The sequence below is a fragment of the Ochotona curzoniae genome, unplaced genomic scaffold (genome assembly GCF_017591425.1).
Source record: "Ochotona curzoniae isolate NIBS_2020 unplaced genomic scaffold, NIBS_Ocur_1.0 contig_1328, whole genome shotgun sequence".
NCBI lineage: Eukaryota > Metazoa > Chordata > Mammalia > Lagomorpha > Ochotonidae > Ochotona > Ochotona curzoniae.
This window is the reverse complement of record NW_024465041.1, coordinates 1,122,730-1,145,715: the sequence shown is the minus strand read 5'-3', so window position 1 is coordinate 1,145,715 and position 22,986 is coordinate 1,122,730. Positions and strand designations below refer to the sequence as shown.

Genomic DNA, 22,986 nt, shown 5'->3' with positions numbered 1-22,986 from the left:
CTGTCTACCACTCCTGCCTTTCGCTTCCTGTTCCTCCACCTCGCTTCACTCATCTCCGCGGAGCAGAGAGGTGCAGCCATGTTGAAACCCTTCCGGGTTTCTCTTAAGTTTAGCCCACCGCAAGGCCGCGGGTCGCAACAGGCCAGCGAACGCACACGTGCACTCTACGCATGCGCCCCGCGTCGCCAGGCATCCCGCCCTCAGGGCAGAGCCCTCGGCCTATAGGCAGGCCGCACTCAGGACACGTCACGTGTTTTGCATACGCCCGCCCCTCCCCGCCCAGATTGTCGCCTAAGCGCCCCCCGCCGGCATCCGATTGGCTCTCTGCGCGGCCCCGCCTCCACCTCCGCCCGGATTGTCGCCTCAGGGCCCCGAGCCGGCATCCGATTGGCTCTCTCTGCGCTGCCCCGCCTCCAGAGCGGCGCGCGCGCGGCCTCCCCCCTGCTCCTCCTCCCTCCCCGCCCCCTCTCCCTCGGCTCCCGCTCGCGCCGCCGCCTCGGGCCCGCGCCGCGCTTCGCCGGGGCTGAGGAGAGGCCGGGCTCGTACCTTGCTGCCGCGGCGCGCCGTGTCGGGGAGGGCCGGCGGGAGGGAGAGCCGCTCGCGCCTCGGTCAGCTCGCGGAGTCGGAGCGGCGCCGCGCCGGGCCGCGTGATCGTCGAGCCGACCTCGAGCCCTAAAGCGGCGGGAGAGCGCCGCGGGCCCCACCCATCCGGGCCGAGGCAGCCGCGGCCATGGCCGAGACGGAGGAGCGGAGCCTGGACAACTTCTTCGCCAAGAGGGACAAGAAGAAGAAGAAGGAGCGGGGCGGCCGGGCGGCCGGGGCGGCGGGCGCGGCGGGCGTGGGCGCCGGCGGCGGCGGCGGGAGCGGCGGCTCGGCGGGCTGCGGGGCGGGCGCTGGGGCCCGGCCGACGGACGGCGGCGCGGCGGGCGTGGGGGCCGCGGGAGCCGGGGCCGCCGCCAAGGCCGTGACCAAGGTGAGGAAGGCCGCATGCCGGCCGGCGGGGGCCCCGGGACGCGGCGCAGGGAGGGCCCCCCTCGCGATCGGGGCCGCCCGCGGGGCTGGGCCGCCGGGGCGCTGGGGCGCCGGGGCGGGCGTTGGCCGGGCCGAGGCCCTCCGCGCGTCGGGGAGGCCCCCGCGGGGCGCTGGCCGGCCTGGCCGGGAGGGGAGCGCCCTGGGGCCGTGCTGACCGCCTCCTCCGGCCCCCCCGGTGGCCGAGCGGAGCGTCCGGCAGGCCCGAGGACACGGCGGCCAGCAGCTCGGCCGAAGCGGGCCGCGTGCTGCTGCTTCTGGTCTTTGGGGGGGCTGGGGCGCGCGTGCCGAGCTCGCTGGGTGTCCCCTACGCGTTTGCAGAGGGCTCCCCCACCGAAGCGGGACTTTTTTTTTTTTTTGTAAAGAGCTGCAGGCAGGCAGCTTCACCCCCGTGGTGTTTTCTTTGCACAGGATGAAGATGAATGGAAAGAGTTTGAACAAAAAGAGGTTGACTACAGCGGCCTTCGAGTTCAGGCAATGCAAATAAGGTATGGGTTAGTCCCAAGTGACTGGGCGGCTTGGGTATGGGCGAGTGGACCTCACTTCGTTGTTGTTTAAAGTGAAATCTGGCTGGGTTTTGGATTGGAAGTAGAGGATTCTTACAGACAAATGCAGGTTTTGTGTGTTTTCACTGTGAGACCTACAGGTGTCCCACTTCGGGAAGCCCCAACATGTGCAGTACAGAGCCAGGTCCCCTCGGCACCTCGTGGCGCCTTGCTTAAAGGACACGTAACCCCTTCACACCGTAGCTCTGACTTTCCAATTAAAAAAAAAAATCTTAAAAAGTAAAAGATACCTATAATCCCGCCCCAACAGTGGAAAAGTTTATGCATAGCTTTATAGGAATGCCTTTCAGCAAGAGTAATTCTTAAGAACTTGAATTAACTGATTTAGAGAATTTATTTTTTTGAAGATTTATTTATTTTTATTGCAAGTTCAAATTTAGAGAGAAGGAGAGACAGAGAAAGATCTTCCATCTGTTGGCTCATTCTCCAAGTGACAGCAGTGGCCAGAGAGCTGAGCCCAGCGGAAGCCAGGAGCTTCTTCCAGGTCTCCCACACAGGTGCGGGGTCCCAAGGCTTTGGGCGGTCCTGGGCTGCTTTCCCAGGGCACAAGCAGGGAGTACGAATCACTGCCCGGATGAGATCCTAGTACATGCAGGGCAAGGATTTAGCCACCAGGATACCAGGATCCTTGAGGATCTGAAAATAATGTTGTTCGTTATATCCAATCTCAAAATGACCTAATTTGAGCGGCTTGTAAATAAAATTGGTATCTGATTCTTGTTGTTTGAAGATTAAGAAGAAAGGCATAACCTTGATAAGCTGTGCCCTGCCAGAGGCTTGCAGTTTGTAAAAAAAAAAAAAAAAGTTCATGGCATGGTAGAAAAAATATTTTAAAGAAAAAAAGAGAAATACTTTTCTTACCCCAAAACCGGCCTTTTGGTCACCCTAGTGATAATATTTGTGATTTTGCATGTCTCTTACTGAGAAGCCAGGGTTAGTGTGTGTGACGTTTGTTGAATACTGCTGACACCTGAGGTGTCAGTGTCCTGGTGCTTTTCCCGGGGCTAGGTCATGTAGAGGCATCTGAGCGCCGCAGGCCCCGGGCTCCTGGGACGCAGGCCACCCCTGAGAGGCAGCTCCTGCTGGATTCCTTTGTAGTAGTGTCAAGTACAAATGATTGGGCTGGGAATTTGTTCTCCTGCCCATGTTGGCCTCTTTCCTGAATTTGAAGAGATATCTATCAAATAGCCGCGCTTCCTTAATCCTGAGATTCACTGGGCCTATAAAAAGGGGGTTCAAGAAAGGGATGTGGGACCCGCACAGTAGCCCTAGTGGCTAAAGTCCCTCTTTGCAAGCACCGCAATCCCATATGGGCTCCAGTTTGTATCCTGGGTGCTCCACTTCCCATCCAGCTCCCTGCTTGTAGCCTGGGAAAGCAGTCGAGGATGGCCCAAACCCTTGGGATCCTGTACCCATATGGGAGACCAGGAAGAAGCTCCTGGCTTTGGCTCATCGCAGCTCTGGTCATTATGACCATGTAGAGAGTGAACTAAAAGACAGAAGAGCTTTCTCTATGTTTCTGTAAATCTGATTTCCCAATGGAAGGAAGAAAAGGCAGTATCAATTGATTATCTCTTAAAGACAAGAAGGGGCCGTGAGGTCCTGCCGTTCGGGGCTCTGCCAGTGGTGCCTCGCCCTGCACAGTAGTGTTTCTGGACCGAGGCAGCGCTTTCCGAAGGGAAAAGTGTTCAAGTGAGCCGAATTGAAAGTTTGTTAATTTCGGTGGTCTGTTTTATTTAGGAGTGTGCTCCCAGCTCTGGTTCTCTCCTCAGTGCTTGCCTGGGAATGGGCAAAGCCAGGAGCTAGAAACTCGATCTGTGAATGACAGAAGCCTAGGGCCACCATTGCCTCCCAGGGTCCGCATCCGGAAGTGGGAGTCAGAAGCCAGAGCCAAGTATCCATCATGTAATTATTGCTTGGGAAGCGGGCGTCTAAACGTGAGGCTCAGCAGTTTGCTTTAATGTGTGCGTCTTCCCACTGAGCTGTGCAGTCTGGGCTCTGGTGTAAGGGACAAGGGTGGTCTTGGATGAATAAAGTGTGCCTGTAACTTTCATTCGCATCTTGGCAGTCTTTGCCTTGCGTGCTAGAGTTGCTGTAGTGTGGATATTATATACGTTCTGCAGGTGCTAGGCCGTGTTACATGCTGGTCCCCTCAGAAAAGGTTAAATAGATGAATAGCAGCAACACTGCATTAAGGTCTTGTCTCCTGTTTACCAAGAAATTCAAGATTTAAGTGCCATGAAATTTCCAGCTGAATTGATCTTACTCAATGTCATGTCCCTAGACAAGTATTTGAGAAAAGGAAGCCATTGGTAGTGGTAAAGGAACCCAAATGCTTAAAATGGACTTGGAGAGAAAGTTAGAAATATTTAATTTTTTTTAAAAGATTTATTTTTATTGCAAGTCAGATATACAAAGAGGAAGATCTTGTGTCTATTGATTAACTCCCAAAGTGGCCACAATGGCCAGAGCTGCACCAATCCAATGCCAGGAGTCAGGAGCCTCTTCCTGGTCTCCCACGCGGGTGCAGGGTCCCAAAGCTTTGGGCTGTCCTCAACTGCTTTCCCAGGCCACAAGCAGGGAGCTGGATGGGAAGCCGGGCTTCCGGGATTAGAAACAGTGCCCATATGGGATCCTGGTGCGTTCAAGGTGAGGACTTGGCCACTAGGCTATTGCGCTGGGCCTGTAATATTTAATTCTTGAGGTTAACAATTTTAAGTCATGTTTCAATCAAGACTTAAGTTCTCTGGAGTCCGAGATTTCTGAGAAACTTGTTGAGAAATGAGGACTTCAAACCTAAAAGAGGAGATGATAGTATGTATTTTGCGAATACAAACTAGATTCATTGTAGCACGAATTCATGTGACTGCCATGTGTTAGGACATGATGCTTGGCTTGACGGTTGTGAAACACTGGTCCTGCAGTAGGCACCAGCAGATCGTTTCAGCGTTGTACAGGTGCTGCAGTGCAGACACCTGCATCGGGAAACTGCATGCATGAAGTGTGGTAACATTCCGTGTCTTGACGTTGTTCTTGGTTGCTTCTCAGTGTTGAGAAGGGATTTCGGGGCACAGGCAGAAATACTCAGATTGTGTTCTTAAAGAATTACTTATTTTGCACCCGGCGGTGTGGCCTAGCGGCTGAAGTCCCCTCCTTGAACACATTGGGATCCCATGTGGGCGCCGGTTTTAATCCCAGCAGCTCTACTTCCCATCCAGGTCCCTGCTTGTGGCCTGGGAAAGCAGTCGAGGATGGCCCAAAGCTGGGACCCTGCACCCGCATGGAAGGCTGGATTAAGCTCCTGGCTCCTGGCTTTGGATTGGCATAGCTCCGGTAGTTGCGCTCACTTGGAGAATGAATCATCGGATGGAGGATCTTTCTCTGTCTCTCCTCTGTGTATAGCGGGCTTTCCAATAAAAATAAAATAAATCTTTAAAAAGCCAGATTTGCAGAGAGGAGAGGCAAAGTTCTTCCCTCTGCTATTCACTCCCCAAGTAGCCGCAATGGCCAGAGCTGAGCGTCTATGAAGCCAGAGACCAGGAACTTCCAGGTCTCTCACGTGGATGCAGCATCCCAAGACTTTAGGCCGTCCTGGACTGCTTTTCCAGACCACAAGCAGGGAGTTGGATGTGGAGTGGAGCAGTCAGGATTCGAACCAGTATGTGGTTCTAGCGCATGTAAGATGAGGGGTTAGCCATTGAACCATCGTGTTAGGCCTGCTTACAAATTTTTATGTAGTGTTTGATGAGCGAATAGGCTCCTGATAAACCATACTAAAGAAACTCCTCCTGGCTTTGGATTGGCTCAGCTCTGGCAGTTGTGGCCACTTGGGGAGTGAGCCAGTGGAGGAAAGGTCTTTCCGTATCTCCTCTCTAAATCTACAGTCCAATAAAAATGAAATGGGCTTTTCACCCCGTTCTAGAAGTGTAAAGAACACAATTAAAGTATGAGGCAGCAGAGTCCCAGGGCCGTAATGCAGGAGTACAGGTCCTGGGTGTGTGGTGCTCTCTGAGCCACAGTCTAGGCTGGCAGGCAGCTCTCCCTGTGTCCCATCAGCCTTACCTCCACAGCCAAAAGAACAATCTCAATTGGGATTTTCTTTTTTAGTTTGAGAGGCAGAGAGCATTCACACAGTCTCCTAAGTGACTATCCAGGAGCTAGACACCAGGTCGCCCAGGGCCTGGCCTGCTGCATTTCAGGAGCGTCTGAAGGCGGGAAGGGCACTTGCTCAGGGGCTCTGATCCCTCGCGCGTTGAGCCGCTGCACTCTATTTGTGACAGCGTATTTGGTATTGGAAAGTCAGATATACAGAGAGGAGGAGAGACAGAAGAAGATCTTCTGTCCGATGATTCATCACTCCCCAAATGAGCGCAACGGCCGGTGCTACGCCGACCCGAAGCCAGGGGCCAGGAACTTCTTCCAGGTCTCCCACACAGGTGCAGGGTCCCAAGGCTTTGGGCTGTCCTCGACTGCTTTCCTAGGCCACAGGCAGGGAGCTGGATGGGAAGTGGAGCTGCTGGGATTAGAACCAACGCCCATATGGGATCCCGCGGGTGCGTTCAAGGCGAGGACTTGAGCTGCTAGGCCTAGCCGCGAGGCCACGCTGCCAGGCCCTTTTGGGGATAGTATTAAAACTGCTTTGATTCAAAGCCCGATACATGTTTGGAAGAAAAGGAATGTTTGTAGTGTGTTTCTTCTGGCTTTGTTAGTAGTTTTTTAAACCATTTAACATTCAAAAAGCTTTACAGATGTTTTTAATTAGGCTCCTGCCTTAGGGTTTTTTTTTTTTTTTTTCTGTTCTTGCCTTAGGTTTTTTTTTTTAATATTTGTTTATTTTTATTGCAAAGTCAGTTATACAGAGAGGAGGAGAGATAGAGAGAAAGATCTTCCATCCAATGATTCACTCCCCAAGTGACCACAATGGCTGGAGCTGCTCCGGTCCAAAGCCAGGAGCCAGGATCTCTTCCGGGTCTCCCACGCAGGGGCAGGAACCCAAAGTTCTTGCCTCAGTTTTTACTTCATTGATGCTTTTGTGTGTTGTGCCCCTTGTTCCACTTTGGCTCTTACGGTTTTTATGGCATGCCTTTGTAAAGTGTAGTGATTACTAGAAATATGGGTGTTGCATTGTAGCAGAAGATCCTACACGACGCTGATGATTTAAAAGCAAACTAGGATTGGGCAGTTTAGCAAAGCAAGTTAAGGTCGCTGCTTCGGACACCTGTGTCAGTGGAGTTCATTTGAGCCCTGGTTTGATTCCGTTTCTGGTTCCATTCGTGTTATCCGTAGGGGAAGAGTCAGATGGAGTTCTGGCTACCTCTCTGAGTCCTGGCTGCTGCAGCCTACACTTTCTGAAATAGTAGATATGAAAATAATAGGGCATGGCGTGGTAGCCTAGTGACTAAAGTCCTCGCCTTGCATGTGGTGGGATCCCATGAGGGTCCTGGTTTGTGTGCTGGCTGCTCCACTCCACTTCCCATCCAGCTCCCTGCTTGTGGCCTGGGAAAGTAGCAGAGGACGACCCACATCCTTGGAATCCGGCACCCATGTGAGAGACCCGGAGGAAACTCCTGGCTTCAGATTGGCTCAGCTCTGGCCATTGTGGCCACTTGGGGACTGGACCAATGGATTGAAGATCTCTCCTCTGTGGATCTGCCTTTCCATTAAAAATCTTTGGGGGAAAAAAAAAAAGAAAATAGACTATGTAAACCATGTTCTGTGCTGTTTTAGTACTGTGGTCTTAGTCCCTTTATCTGTTGGATGGTGTTTCAGAAGTTTATCTAATATTATACAATTACAGCAGGCTAAAACATATTTTCTTATTTTTCCATTGTTTTTCAGTCCTTTGCACAGGTTATAAGAGTCATTTATTTTTTGAAAAAGCAGGTCAGTGAAGAGGAGGGACAGAACGATAGAGCTTCCATCCACTGGTTCATTCCCACGATGGCTGTTTGGCCAGAGCCGGGCTGGTCAGGAGCCAGGAGCTTCTTTTCAGTTCTCCTACGTGGGTGCAGGGTCCCAAGCTTTGAGCCATCCTCCACCGCCTTCCCATGTCACAAGCAGGCGGCTGGAGAAGTGGTTGTGCCCATATGGGATGCCGGCCCTGGCGTCTAGGTATATGTTTTAATTTGTGATGGTTTTTGAATTTATGCGTTTCCCTCTGTAGGCTTGGAGATGGTGGAGTCTCCAGTGAAGGAAATTGCTCCTGATGCTGTGTGTAGTTGTGTCAGTCACCTTTTTCTTCCTGTGTCACATACGTGGGAAGAACATTTCAGTTGCTGCGCTGGCATAGCTTCTAGAGCAGACTTGAGAACCAGGCCCTGGACACAGTTGTGATGTTTGAAGGTTATTTCCGGTTGGTGCTGGAGCTTCGCAGGCCAAGACGGGGCAGCTCCGTTAGTGTGGCCTTGAGGGGATGGTGCCTGGCAGGGCCCTTTCAGGTGGGACCGGATGGAGGTGACAGTGAGGGATACTGTCCTGGTATTGGGCCCCTACTTCAGTAGCCACACAGATGGAAGCGTGTTTCAAGGCTTGCCTTCTGACCGCGCAGTTCAAGTCTTGGGATCGTTTCCTTAGCTGCCCGGGTCAGTCGGGGACACGGAAACCCTAACAGTGTAACAGTGATTTGTCAGACCAAGTTTGGAATTTTTTCCTTTAAGATTCTTTAGAAAAAAAAATGTACTTGCCTTTAGAACATTTGAAAAAAAAATTATGAAAATAGGAGAAACCCATAACCCCTTCTGCTTGGGGTAATGATTGTTACTGTGTGTGTGTGTGTTTTGGGAAGGATTGCTTACCGCACACTAATAGTTGCAGCTTCTACATGTTATCAATATTTAAGCAGTTACGGGAGAATGTATTTTAGAATCAAAGAGCTCTGTGTGAACAGCTCTGCGAGTCAGCAGTGTTAACAGTGATGACGGCCCTCTGGAGGCCTTCACGGTGTGACGTATGCGAAAAGCGCCTTGCGGGCCTGGGCCTGTGCACCCACCCGGGCAAGGGCAGTGCCAGGCTTGCCCCTGGCCTAGCAGATGACATGGCAGTGACTGCGCTGGCAGTGCTTCCAGGCGGACTTACAGTCCCTGGAGGTAGTTCTGATGTTTGAATGTCAGTGCTAGACTCGGGTAGATTGGGTGCTGTGCGTTTTGCTTGGGCATTTGTCTTACTTAATAAGTTACCTAAAACAGGATCATACCATCTCTTACCCGTTTTTAAAATCCGCTCAAAAAGTGTTTCCAGGTTTGTTTTCCCCGAAATCTCTGTCTCTTCCCACCCATCCTAGCAGTGGTTAAATAGTGTGAACCAGATCTTAGTGCGATATGTCTGTTTCATCCTTGTTTGACATGAGAGCAAGCGGAGGCTTGGAGCAGCCAAGTGCTGTCCTGTCTCCACCTGCTGACCGGTATACTGCATCAAGCTGTTCGTCTAGGCCTCAGTTGCTTTAGAATCTGCTCCTAATATGCATTAAGAAATTAAGTAATGCATTCTGGCTTTTCCTATAAAATATATAATTTTTTAAGGATTTAATTTTTTTTAATTGGAAAATCAGATACATAGAGAAAGGAGGAGAGACCACAGTGGCTGGTGCTGTGCCAATCTGAAGCCAGGAGCCAGGAACCTCCACCAGGTCTCCCACTGGGTGCAGGGTCCCAAGGCTTTGGGCTGTCCTCGACTGCTTTCCCAGGCTACAAGCAGGGAGCTGGATGGGAAGTGGAGCTGCCAGGATTAGAACCAGTGCCCATATGGGATCCCGGGGGTGCATTCAAGGCAGGTACTTTAGACGCTAGGTCACGGTGCCAGGCCTGTGCATTACTTTTTTATTCTGTTCTCCACGGCTTTTATTTTTTTGTTTGGTTTGGCTCGCTCAGAATCTACAGCAGCCATTTCTGGGCAGGGCCAAAGCCAGGAGTATAGACTCCATAAGTAAAATCTTACTATAAATGCAAATTTAAGGTGGAAGCGTATAATTGCTATTTTTGGCCTCAGCTCTTGATTTTTCTCTGCTTGGTAGGCAGTCCATAAGACAGTGCTTTCCAGTTGCTTAAAGGAGATAATCTGTGCAAAATACATCTTGTTTTTATAGAAATGGGAGGAAAAGCTCCATATATAACCTATGGAAGCCAGGAATGGCTCTCAGGATTTGAAAGAGTTGGGCATTGCTGTGGATCTGGTCTGTACATTAAGGCTGTGGGTTCAGATACCCAAAGGAGAAAATGTGTAAAGTGGAGGGCCAAGGACAGAGCTCTGAGAAACAGCTGGTTGGGGCAGGAGATGGGGAAGACCGCTACCAATCACCATTGGCAAAAATGAACCAGTTCCGGGGAAAGGTTAGTAGGCTCTGCGAGTAGACCTTCCACAACAGACTTGACTTAGCAGAACATTCAAGTTTACATGAAGTCTAAAAAATAATCAGCCAGAGAAATGAGCAAAGATTTTTTTAGATTGTAACTCTGGTCAGTTTAAAGTTGGTATTGGAAAAGCAGAATCCACGCGTCTCTGTCCTGGAGTGGTGTGTTAGCAATGAACATCTTGCATTTGTAATGCCTGGCCAGCCAGAGACTGAGTTTGGGTACCCTGTAGTCAAAACAGCTGACAGGCATGCATGTCTGTCCATGTCTGGACAGCTTTTAGTAGAATGGGTCATGATGAGATTAGTAGCGCTGATATTGACTCTGGACACACTTGTTTTCTTCTGTTAAAACATGAAGCCGTTTGGAGAGCAGCGTGATGTGCCATAGGATTACCATCCCCATATAATATTGTTCAACCTCCGGAAACCTTTATTGCATTTGTAGAGAATTGGTTGTTGCCTGTGAGATAAAGTGACGGAAACCCGCTGGTTCTTCAGTGGCACGTGGCTGGAGCTGGTCCAGATTGCAGTCAGTCGGAAGCTTGAAACTCCAAGCCTCCCACATGGGTGCAGGGACCCAAACTTTTGAGCTACCTTCCCTCTCTTAGACTCGCTGATTAGCATGAGGCTGGAGCAGAAATGCAACGGCCAGAACTGGAACTGGTGCTCTAATATGGGCTGATGGGTCAGGAGCAGCAGGTTCACCCATTGCATCAAGATGCTCGCCCCAGGAATTGAGCCTCATCACTCTTTTCTGTGCAGCCTCTTCCTCCCTTTACTTGCTAAACTTTTTTAGCTGGGGTCCTGTTGTATGTTTTCTCAACTATGAGGTAGTTTGCAAAAAGGAGAATTACAGAGATCCTTTTGTTTTTCCACAGGAAGTCAAGTGAAATTTGCTGTGTAAAATGAAATCTATTCTTTTCTTTAGCTTAACAAGGAAAACATTTCGGGCTTTGAAGGAGGTCAGGTGACTTCTCCAGGCCCGTAGAGAACAGAGCAGTGGTTCTGGTGTGGCTCTAGCTGAATTTATTTGCTTTTCCAATAGTGAAAAGGAAGAAGATGATACTGAGAAGAGGGAAGATCCAGGTGATCACTGGGAAGAAGGTGGAGGTGGCGGTGGTGGCGTAGAAAAATCTTCAGGCCCCTGGAACAAAACGGCTCCGGTACAGGCAGCTCCCGCTCCAGTAGTTGGTAAGCTTAATATTTCTGTTTCAAAAAGATGTCTAGTTTATGTGAAATCGGGAAATTACACACGTCAGCTTTTCAGCCAGGTGCGTGCTGTGCTGGAGTGAGAGCCCGTGGGCTGCTTAAAGACTTCACCTCTTACGGGAGAGCAGCTTTTAAGTTTAGACACATGCTGTTTTTTAATTGGCTGCTGAAGAGTTAGGTAGATAATCCATGTCAGGGATATGTTGTGGGATGCCTGTGTTTGGTTTGTGTTTATATCATTTCATGTTTCCCTCTCGTGTCAAAGCTCAGATTCTCAGTAGGGCTGATTCCAAAGGGTAAAACTAAGTCTTTTAAGGATGAAGAAATATTAAATCTTTTAAAAAGTTATTTGGAGTCCAGTACAAGTAGATACATGCAATTGGTAAGAAATTTTTCATCAAATGGTGGAAGTTAAGGCTGTAATGAAAACAGTTTGAGAAGCACATTGATCCACTCACTGGCTGACTGAGAACTGCAGTGGGTCCTGTTGTGGAAGGCAACCTCTGGGTGGGACCATCAGGTTCCACTCGTGAAAGAATTTGGCTTACAGAGCTTCCGTATGTAAATAATGAAGGATGAGGGATAGGTGTTCTTGGAGAGGAATACCTGGAGGAGTTTGACCACCGCCCTTGCAAAGAGCATCCCAATGACAGGAAGTCTGACTTGGGCCCTTGGTACAGATCATGGTTCCTCAGTTACTAAGTGTTGGCAGGAGGTGTGGATTTAAGTGTCGAGTGCTTGAACGGTTTCTCCAAAATTGTTAAACATTTAGTTACAGAAACTCCAGAACCAGCGATGTCCAGCGGTGTGTATAGGCCACCTGGAGCCAGGCTAACCACAACCAGGAGAACGCCACAGGGGCCACCGGAGATCTACAGTGACACACAGTTCCCATCCTTGCAGTCCACTGCCAAGCACGCAGAAAGCCGGAAGTAAGTGCGGTGACGGCATCTGGCGATGCAGCCTTTATGCCTTGGCCAGGGGCTGGGCTGGGCGCTAACACTCACTGTTGGGGCAGCTGCTTGTTGATGAGGTGCAGGCTCTTAGCAGGGTTCTGTGGGCTGTCTGGAACCCTTGGCAAGCCGGGGGAAAGAGCACTGAGGACAGTGCTGTCTGCGAGGTCTCTCCCTGGTCTTTTAACATGACAGCCATGTTCCTTGTAACGTGGAAGCTAGACATGAAACGGCAGCATTGTACCGTGTTCCCAGACGGTGGCATTTATAAATCTGGTATTAAAATCATGCGGCTTCAGCAGGTACTTAAACACTACCTGGAGTCAAATGACCACACTTAATCCTATCTCTTCTTTAGGGACATGAATTTTTATAAACATAAAAGTGGAACAGACATGTGAGTGACAGCAGGGACTCCGAGCCTGCTGCCTCCGAGTGCGGTTTGCTCATGCTCTCTGCTGTGTCCTGTGTGCAGACACAGTGTTGGGGGACTTGGGGGAGGCAGTGGCCCAGCACTCGTCTGTCAGTCTGTCCCAACAGAACAATGCCTACACCTTCCTGCTTGAAATAGAAGGCTGGTGCTCTTAGTTATGCATCGAGATGTATTGTCTGTTGGCTAAAGGTAAAACTGAGTCTTGGGAGGATTAAATCATTGGTCCTAACATAGTTGCTGTTCAGTGGAGGATGGGACCGTGGGGCTTCAGTGCAGAATTCTGTGTTCTGTTACACTGCAGCCCTTAATTGAGAAGGATTCTACATATTAGTTTCCCCTGACTGTCCCTCATGATTCATCTAAATTGTGTTTTTTTTTTTCTTTCTTTTTTTTTTTTTGCAAGGAAAAATAATTTCAAAAAACCCTAACGAAGAAATAATTACTGATTACATTTCTTTTCCCTTAGGGATAAAGAAATGGAGAAGAGCTATGAAGTAGTAAGGCACAAAAATAGAGGTAGAGATGAGGTTTCCAAAAACCAGGCCCTTAAGCTCCAGCTAGACAACCAGTATGCTGTGCTGGAGAACCAGAAAAGCAGCCGCATGCAGTGCAATTGAGGGATGGTCTTTGCTAGCCCTCCTAAGGTCGTGAGCCCACAGCTGAGCGCCACGAGCAGCCCTTCATCACCTGAGCTCTACTGGATCTGCAGCGCCCGATGCAAAAAGTGACCTGGCCCTATTGCCCTCTGCAAGTTAAAGTGCCACAACTGCTCTCTGTGTGGGATGTAGGGGAGTTTTCATTTGTTACCAAAAAAAAAAAAAGAGGGGGTGTGCTAGATTTAGGAGTGCTTTCATAATTACTCTGCAAATTCAAAATTCAATCCCCCACAGCTAGTGGTCATTTCCAAATCTTTTTATGTTCAGATACTGAGCCTCCATCAGGGTTGACTACCTCAGACTTGCTGCCCTCCTTGTGGACTTCCTGTGGATCCCAGCTCTGGATAAGAAGGTTACAGCTGTTGGGTGTTGAAGCAAACAATGAAACTAGCCCTGCTGGGTTCCTACGAGAAAGTCAGCCGCCTGGGTTCTGATCTGCTGTAAAAGATGAAGATTGAAGTGACCTTAACTGACCTGTCCTGGGCCCCACCCGTAAGAAATACTCTGCAGTAGGCTGTGGCCACATACACTTCCTGGAACATACTGCTCTCAAAAGACCTGCTTGTTCCCATCATCTTTAGGGCTGTGGTTCATCCTTTCAACCAAGGTTGTATTTCAAAGGTAACCAGATTTGGTAATCCAACTTGGGTCCACAAAATGGGAAAGAGGATGGGGATGAGAATGATTTTTTCTAAGTAATTTTTTTTTTTTCAATTTGCATAGTGCTCCACATTAAGGCCTTTCTTGCTTTGACTTAGAGTAAGTTCTTTGATAGAGCTTATTCTAAGTAAATAACCTGAAATATGCATTAGAATTGTAAAATGTGTCATGACTTTGCCAATCCCCAGAGCAGAACCAAATTGCCTGTGTGGAGGGGAGTGGCTGCTGGAGGCTCTCCCCCAGGTGCTGCTACAGCCTCTGATCAGGTCTGAATTGCGGTGTCCATGGCTGGGAGAGTGGTACCTGCTCGGGTGAAGAGAGGTGCTGCTCTGTCCTTACACATTCAGAGAAACAAGAGCAAAACTCCCCCTGAAACCATTCATGCTTCTTGCATCACCTAGACATCTGTCCAGATTTTTAAGGTGGTGGACACAACAGGTGCCCGTTGGCTCCGTGGGTTCCATGATCCACCGTTTGGTGCATCTGGTCACTGCTCATTTGGAGAGTCAAGGGTAAAGGCGGTGTAGCACTTCTGCTTGTAATCGTTAACAGCCTAAGACATCCAGTCGTCTTTAGTCCTTGAGAGGGACTGGAGGAAGCCAGCCAGGCTTACTGAGAGATGCCTCCCACCACGTGAGATATTCTGGCAGTTTTCTGATTTTGTATCTTGGGTTCAGTAGAAACTGCACAGTGGTATGGAACCGCTTGATGCAGAGTCTAGGTTTCTCTAATCTCTTAGCTAAGTGCGGGAGCTGCAGAGAATGAAGCAAATGGGCGGGCGACGCCATGCGGTGTGCTGACATCTTCCTCTGCGCCAGTGTGGTGCAAGGACGGACCCCTAGCCGGGCTGCAGCAGCGTCCGACGGTCGGCCAGCTGCTCTGGGTAATGATGTTGCCGAAGGGTAGGACTGCGTGCACGCCCACGTGCGTGTGTATGTGTGTGTGTGAGCCAGCCACAGTGGAGCTGGATGGTGAAACAGGAAACAAGAGGCTAAAACTAAGGACATCATTTGGGACCCGGAAAGCTTAGTAAATTATCCCTTGGACCATGAGCCACATATTTCCCCTGAGACATATACATTTTTTTTCCAGCAAAATTTTTGTTGGATCTATGACAGAGAAATGAACTGAGATGTATATGTGAGGTTTTATTTACTGTGTTAGATATCTGAAGACCTGCAGCAGATTTAAATTCCAACTCATAAATTTTTAAAGGAATGTGAAATGATCCAAATGCTCATGAATCAAGTTTTCATTACTGTATGGTGGGTGGATGAGGCTGTCCATTTGACCATTTCTTTGGATTCTCAGGCATGGTTTCGCAGTGCAAGAACTCTGTAACATTAACAAATTCAATAAAAACTAAATATATGAATTGTTGCAATGTTTTACTTTATTATTTAAAAAGTTTCCCCTCTGTCTTGGAGAGTTGGTAAACTGAGATTTTGTCTGCTGGTTCACTCCCCTTGCAAGTGGCCCAAGTGGCCAGAGCTGAGCTGATCTGAAGCCCTGAGCCTCTGGGTCTCCCACATTTGAGCAGGTCTCCCTCACAGGTACAAGGTCAGAGTTCAGAAGTTTGTAACTTTTGAATATATCTCAAAAGGGCGGCATGGCTGCATTTGAAGATTTGGGGCCCGGTGCTGTGGCCTAGCAGCCGAAGTCCTCGCCTTGAATGTGCCAGGATCCCATATGGGCACCGGTTCTAATTCCAGTAGCCCCACTTCCCATCTAGCTCCCTGCTTGTGGCCTGGGAAGCAGTGGAGGACGGCCCAAAGCCTTGCAACCCTGCACCCATGGAAGAACATTTCAGGAGATTTGGGGTAATAAGTTCAAAATGTTTGTTTTTACTTTAGTACTTTAAGCTACTTTCTCTCCCAGCTCTGCCCCTGGGTGGGCACTGGCTAAGTGGTTGAGGAACCTGCATCCCAATTTGAAACACCTGGACCTGAACAACTTACTGCTGGTGCAGGGCCTGGAAAGCAGCTGTGATGGGTGAAACACTTGGGCTCTTGTCCCACATGGGAAAGCTCCCAAACCAGTGGGTTGGAGCACTGCCATTCTCTTTGAGAAGGAAGAAGGAAAAAAAGATAGTTTCTTTGAAAGCAGAGAGCTCTGTCATCCACTTGCTCATTCCCTGGATGCCCTCAACGTCCAGAGCTGGACCAAGCCCAGGAAGCAGGAATTTAACGTGGGTCTCACTTGGCTGACAGAGGCTCGAGCACTAGGGCTGTCGCCTGCCTTTCCAGCTGCGTTGATGGGGAACCGTGTTGGGCTTGCCCACAGTGTTCGCTCCAGAAAAGTTAAGTACAGCTCAAGTATGAACTAAAATTCTAAATAATGGTAGATAATAGGCTAATACAAGATTGCTGGAACTTTTCAATCTTAAGCACTTTAAAGTTTCTGAAGTTAAAAAAGTTTTAAAAAATTCTAAGGTGAGGATGAGGTTACTTGTCTCAACTTGTGATGGGACACTTTTAAGATTTATTTTTATTGCAAAGGTAGATATACAGAAAGGATGATATTCCATCCATTGATTCACTACCCTAGTGGCAGCAGTGGGTAGAGCTGAGTCAATCCGAAGCCAGGAACCTGGAGCCTCTTCCAGGTGCAGGCTCCCACAGCTTCGTGCTGTCCTCAGGCTTGAGCTTGAGCTGACTTGGTGTCTAATAAGTTGGACTACCTAATGAGAGGAAGTCATTTATGCACTAAAGGCAGCATACTGACCAGAAAATGACGTTTGATGGCAGGGGCCGGTGTTGTGCAGCCAGTTCAGCTGCCACTTCATCCGCACCCAACTACGTTGCTCAGTTAACAACTCCCGATTCTAAGTTTCTTTACAATTCTGAGTTCTTTCTGGTGACAGTGGAACACAGTTGGCTGCCAGACAATCGTCAGGGCAGTATCTTGCTTTAGATCTTAGGATTTTGCCTGTGATCCTTGGGTGATTTCACTCCTGGGCTGCATAGGATATAGTACAGCCTGGCTTCGGCTCAGTCTTTCACCCAGTTGGGGTTGGCACTGTGGCAGAGCAAATAGTGTCCCAGTCTGGGCGCCAGTGGTTCAAAACCTGACTTCATTTCTGACCCAGCTCGCTGTGGGTGTGCTTGGGAGAGCAGTGGATAGCCCCAGTACATGGGCCCTTGCTCCCATGTGGGAGACCCAGAAGAAGCTTTGTGGATGGAAGATCTTGTCTTCCTTTCTCCCTGCACCTGCACGGGACCTGCACGTAAAGCAAGCTCCTGGCTTCAGATCGGCTCAGCTCTGGCTGTTGTGGCCATTTGGGGAGTGAAGCAGCAGAGGGGACGGTCTCTGTCTCTCCTCTCTGTAAATCTGATCTGACTTTTCAATAAACAAGTTGGTGCTGTTGAGAGCTGTGCTGTTTTTGGATGGCTGAGAGTGGAACTTCATTTTGTAGTGCCTATGATGAGACATTCCAAACACAACGGTACAAAGAATAATATGTATCTTGGAACCCTTAACCCAGCTTTAACGATGACTTCGGTGAACACAGTCCATTTCCTGAAATATCTCAAAGCTAATCAGGCGTTTGTTCCATCCACAAATACTGGTATTTGACCACAACATAAAAACCCTTGTCAGACCTGGAAACACTTCTGTACCATCAGAAATCCTCCCTGTCCTGTTTGGCTCACAGTTGGTGTTTGGGGATCCTGATGGATTACCCATTCATTGCATACTAATTCCATATTTAGCTGTTGAGGCGACCTGGTCATTTGGTTAAATTTTCCACATTGTGGAGTTATCTCTGCTTCTCTTTGCCTTCTGTGCAGTGTGCCAGTTAGTACTGATGCTGGATCAAGTGGAATCCATCGACGGGGAGGACTTGCCCAAGTTTGGCCGTAAAGCTTTGGCCCATTCAGTGTGGTAACGGCTTACTGCGTGAGGGTGCACTGTGAGCTCTGTGCAGACTAATGCCATTGAGTGTGATGTGGAGATGGGAGCATTGAAGTAGGTCAGGTGCAGCACACGCCAGCCAATCACCCTTCTCAACACTCCCTTGGTAAAGATGCTGAGTGACACATTAGCGAAGGGAGTGCCTGCATCTGGAACTCTCAACGAAGGTTCTAGTCCAGGTGGAGCAGTGCCATGCATGAGTGAGGAGGTAAGTGATGTCCGTGCAGGGCATGCTTGGCAGGCGCCGAGAGGCTGGGCAGGAACTCCTAAGGTGGTCACTGGGAGGCGTGACGGAGCCTGGCACTGTGGCACCACTGTGCCTGTCCTGGCTGAATTCTCCCCAGAGCAGGAGGCCTGCAGGCCACTGAGGCTCTAGTAACCAAGTGTTTATCCCCTTTGCTGGGTGTGAATACCAGGAGGAGCAGGGTCTAATAGCTATGTTCCTGCCCTTGGGCTCTTCCTCAAGGCTAGGATAAAATTTCTGCAGTTTTATCTCATTTGGAAATTTTTATTAATTACAGTTTTTATTTTTATTGCAAAGTCAGATATACAGAGAGGGGGAGAGACAGAGAGGAAGTCCTCTCTTGCAAGTGCTGGGATCCCATATGGGCACTGGTTCGTGTCCTGGCAGCTCTGCTTCCCATCCAGCTCCCTGCTTGTGGCCTAGGAAAGCAGTCGAGGACGACCCAAAGCCTTATGACCCTGCACCCATGTGGGGGAGACCCAAAAGAAGCTCCTGGCTTCAGATAGGCTCAACTCTGACCCGTACGGCCACTTGGGGTGTGAATCAACAGATGGAAGGTCTTTTTTTTTTTGTCTTCTCTGTATGTATATCTTTCTTCCCAATAAAGTTCTTGTTCTGTTTTAAAGATTTTTTTTTTTTTTTTTTGCAAAGTCAGATATACAAAGAGGAGGAGAGACAGAGAGAAAGATCTTTCTGTCCACAATTTGCTTCCAAGGGACTGCAATGGCCAGAGCTGCACTGATCCGAAGCCAGGAGCCGGGAACTTCCTCCAGATCTCCTACGCGGGTGCAGGGTCCCAACGCCTTGGGCTGTCCTCGACTACTTTCCCAGGCCACAAGCAGGGAGCTGGATGGGAAGCTGAGCTGCTGGGATTAGAACTGGAGCCCTTATGGGATCCTGGCACGTTCAAGGTGAGGACTTGTCCGCCAGGCCACCGCGCTGGGGCCCCAATAAAGATCTTAAAAAAAAAAAACAAAATGTACACATACAAAGCTGCACCCGTGCACCTCAGGCATTCTCCGCACTGTCGTGCTTCTGGTCACCACACTGAATGGCAGACTGTGCGACCAGACACAAACCCAGGAGCCTTGCCTCCTGCCGTGTGTACGGCTGTCCTCTAGGTTCCACATCTGCAGCACAGACCTTTGTCTTCCAACTCTGATCCTGTTGGATAAGGGCCCCATTTAAAAAAATTTTTTCCCCATTTTTAAAATTATATTTTGACAATCTTTACATAGTTAATTGGGGTAAAAAGGTTCAAGGACTATAGGAAAGTGGGTAAGACTATTATTTCCACATCGTCTCCTTCATGTATCTGAGGTAAAGGGGGATGGATATTAAGGGAGAAGCCCCACCAGTCTCCCACCCGCCCCAGGTCCCTGATGTGGGGCATGCTCCGAGGGTCTTGCTCAAGCGGTTTTGGTAGTTCAGCAGTTAGGAATTGCTGCCAGTCTCACCACTCCAAGTACAATGAGGTTGTTGGAGAATCCACTGATTGACATAGTCCATCATAGAGTCTCCGTTTGCCCAGTTTTTCGCTGCCAACATATAGCTGAGGTGGTTGATTGACCTGTCTTCTGTATTTTCATGTTTAGGGTTCTGAGTCCGGCAGTTTGATTGAAGGAATCCCCAAAGAAACTTTGTCTGAGGTGTTCCCAGACCAGATTCTTGTATGTACTAGCAAGTACAGGGCCCAGCACAGTCCATCGCCCCACCAGCTGGTGGCTGCAGTTGCTGGGTTGGTTCTGTTTCCATCCCTGTCTTCAACTGGAACCAATGGGTGTTTGCAGTCCAGCCTGGTGCTGCCCAGCACATTCTCTGCCCTCACATAAATCAGTGGGAGCTGCAGCCTAGTTGGAGCGACCTGCAATAACCCTCACCAGGCCCGCCCCCCTACCCTGGTTTGCCAGTATGTGTAGCAGACTAGTCCAGTCTGTCCCACATCCCATTTGGCTCTCATACATGTCAATGGGCATTGAAGTCTAGTTGCATCTAACCAGCTCCACTATGCAGCCCACACACATGCTGCTGGGTGCCTTTCTGCCCTCCGGTGGGCGTGGTAACCCAAGAGGGAGGAGCCCGCTGTTTCCCATCTAGGCCACTCCCACTCCCGGATTATGCACTCTCCAGGTAGTTCTGCGGTTTGACTTGACAGAACTAGCCCCCAGTGCCAGCCTCAGCCAGCTGAGGCTACCGCCAAGCCCAACCAACCCTCACCCACTCTAATTTTAGTTCGCACCAGTAGGAACAATCGGCCCAGCCTGGCTTTTCCCTGATTGGTCCACATGAGGCGCACAGGTGTGGTAGCCCTGTTTAGTCTGGTCTGCCCCCACCCCAGCTCACGCTCTGCAGTGGGAGTGGCTGTCCAGCAGGGGAACCCTCCTTTATTCCTCCTGCTGGCTCTGCCCCCTCCCTTCCTGGTTCTCACGCGTGCTGGTGGGGTGTTGCAGTCACATCCGGTACAGGTAACCTCACCTTGGCATTCCATATTGTGCACTGGTTTTTGTCGTGACCGAACCTGGCTCGACCCACACTGTTCTGGTGCTTGGATTTGCCAGTGGGTGATGTGAACTGGTTCAGCCTGGTCTGCTCCCGACCCATGTCAAATGTATGTTGGTGGATACCTTCCCATGGCCTGTTCTGTTTCCTATCATGATTCTTGCGCTTGCACGCAGGGTCTGTGTCCTGCCAGAGGAGTTGCCCAGGCTCCTCCATCAGAACCTCTCCCAATGCCAGAATTCGCGCATACCAGGGGGTCAATGAGCCAGTCCTACTCAGTTCACCTCCTGTCTTAGCAGGAACAGTGGCTCTTCCTGACTGGCTTCAACCCAGGCTGGTTCTTGCTGTTGGATGTTTCAGCCCAGCCACGGCTCGTCCATACCCACATACGGCTCACACATGGCTCAGTAGGGGTTGAGACCTAGCCTAGTCTGTGCCACATCTAGTCCTTGCCGCACCTTAACCTCCCCTTAAGGTTGGGGAAATGGAAACGTGGAGAGGAAATCGCAGAGCCTATGGAACTGTATATTAAAAAAAAAAAAAACTATGCAGAAAAGTAACTATTATAACACTATTACTTAAAAAAATCTCCCTAAGGTCTCTACACTCATATTGGGGTTTAGGCTTTGCCAGGAAGTTCAGTCACTCACAGTGTAAAAGCCACAGCCATTGACTGATTGCTAACTCTGCAAGCTCAGAGACCTGATGTGTTCAGCTGGTTTGCTGCTAAACTTCATTCGCGAACGTTGGTGAGATTTAATGCACAAGAGAACCGCTGAGAATCGTGGGTTAAACTTGAGCAGGATCCTGGGAGTGTGCCCCACATTGGAGACCTGGGATGGGTATGGCTTCTTCTTTTATCTCCCCCCGTTATTCCTGCGGCCCTTGACCCTCTGTGCCCTAATCAACTATGTAAAGAGTATAAAAATAAAATAATTATTTCAAAAAAAAAAATCATGGGTTAAGATATTACAGGACTTCTGGGGCCCGGCGCAGTAGCCTAGTGGATAAAGTTCTCACCTTGCATGTGCTGGGATCCCATAAGGGCGCTGGTTTGTATCCCAGCTGCTGTTTTCTATCCAGCTCCGTGCCTGTGGCCTAGGAAAGCAGTCGAGGATGGCCCAAAGCTATACTGCACCCACGTGGCAGACCGGAAGAAGCTCCTGATCAGCTCAGCTCCGTTGCGGTCACCTGGGGAGTGAATCAGCGGATAGAAGACCGTGTCTCCTTCTCTAAATCTTTCTAATAAAAATAAAAATTTTAAAGATGTTATAGCACTTCCAAGAAGGTAAGAATAACTAAGGGACATTTTCCCTTTTTATTTATTTAAAGATTTATTATTCTTTTTTTTTTTTTTATTGCAAACTCAGATGTACAGAGACAGAGAGGAAAATCTTGCATTCGATGATTCACTCCCCAAGTGGCCACAATGGCTTGAGCTGCGCCAATCCGTAGTCAGGAGCCAGGAGCTCCTCTAGGTCTCCCATGCGAGTGCAGGGTCCCAAAGCTTTGGGCCGTCCTCGACTGCTTTCCCAGGCCACAAGCTGGGAGCTGGATGGAAAGAGAGGCCGCCGGGATTAGAACCGGTGCCCATATGGGATCCTGGGCATGCAAGGCGAGCACCTTAACCACTGTGCCACTGCGCCGGGCCCCAAATAATTTTTTAAGTAGTAAATTTCAGGTAAAAATTCTGCCGATGATTCAGCCAAACATGAAATGGCTGACAAAACAAAATCAATGTGGTTTTTGTTTGGGGAGAGATACAGGCTGTAGGATAATGTTTCTTGTTTTTCTGTGGGATTTGTATTGTCCTAAACTATGAAGCAGTTCAAAACGGAAAACCCCGTACTCTCCTGAAAGCCTCTACTCCATATTGAAGAGAATCTGACAAAAACTTGAGGCCCCCTCCCTGTGCAGGTGGTGGCTGCCTTTCAGTCATTAAGAAGTGAAGTTTAACACCATCCCGAGTCCAGCGTATGTGCCGCCCAGGTGAGCACCACCGTCCTGATTCTATTTTATTCCTTACACAAGATGAGGTATTTTTGTTAAGATTCATTTTTATTGGAAAGTCAGATTTACAGACAGAAGGAGAGACAGAGAAAAGAGAAGGATCTTCCATCTGCTCACTCCGCCCCCCCCAAGTGGCTGCAATGGCCGGAGCTGAGCCGATTCGAAGCCAGGAGCCAGGAGTTTCTTCTAGGTCTCCCACACAGGCGCAAGGTCCCCAGGCTTTTGGCCGTTCTCCACTGCTTTCCCAGGCCACAGGCAGGGAGCTGGATGGGAAATGGAGCAGCTAGGATTAGAACTGGCATCCATACGGGATTCTGGCACATGCAAGGTGAGGACTTTAGCCACTAAGCTACTGCACCAGGCCAAGAGAAAGTATTTCTATAATGACTGTTGTAATGTGTGTAACGTTTGATGTTTTGAATTAGTGTAATAAAGGTTAATGCAATTTAGCAGTTCCAAACACAG

The 22,986-nt window shown here is 49.5% G+C and overlaps 1 protein-coding gene across 3 annotated transcripts; it reads left to right on the top strand.

The window, feature by feature from the left end:
* The first annotated feature begins 479 nt into the window (after nt 1–479).
* CDV3 (CDV3 homolog) lies at nt 480–15,228 on the top strand. Of its 3 annotated transcripts, XM_040965770.1 has the most exons (6): nt 480–973; nt 1,441–1,517; nt 7,476–7,478; nt 10,988–11,133; nt 11,924–12,083; nt 13,004–15,228. In XM_040965770.1, the coding sequence occupies exons 1-6, from the start codon at nt 731–733 to the stop codon at nt 13,152–13,154; spliced, it is 780 nt and encodes a 259-aa protein (XP_040821704.1). In that variant the 5' UTR covers nt 480–730; the 3' UTR covers nt 13,155–15,228. The 3 variants fall into 3 exon arrangements, with proteins under 3 accessions (XP_040821704.1, XP_040821710.1, XP_040821699.1); XM_040965776.1 differs by lacking the exon at nt 7,476–7,478 and having other exon boundaries at nt 13,461–15,228; XM_040965765.1 differs by lacking the exon at nt 7,476–7,478.
* The last annotated feature ends 7,758 nt before the right edge of the window (nt 15,229–22,986 follow it).

What these genes read in the sequence shown, in the direction of transcription:
- CDV3 (XM_040965770.1), top strand. Translation starts at nt 731, where the DNA reads ATGGCCGAGACGGAGGAGCGGAGCCTGGACAACTTCTTCGCCAAGAGG. An exon ending in AGCTCCCGCTCCAGTAGTTG is followed by an intron (nt 11,134 to 11,923) that starts GTAAGCTTAATA and finishes TTAAACATTTAG; the next exon opens with TTACAGAAACTCCAGAACCA. An exon ending in AAGCACGCAGAAAGCCGGAA is followed by an intron (nt 12,084 to 13,003) that starts GTAAGTGCGGTG and finishes CTTTTCCCTTAG; the next exon opens with GGATAAAGAAATGGAGAAGA.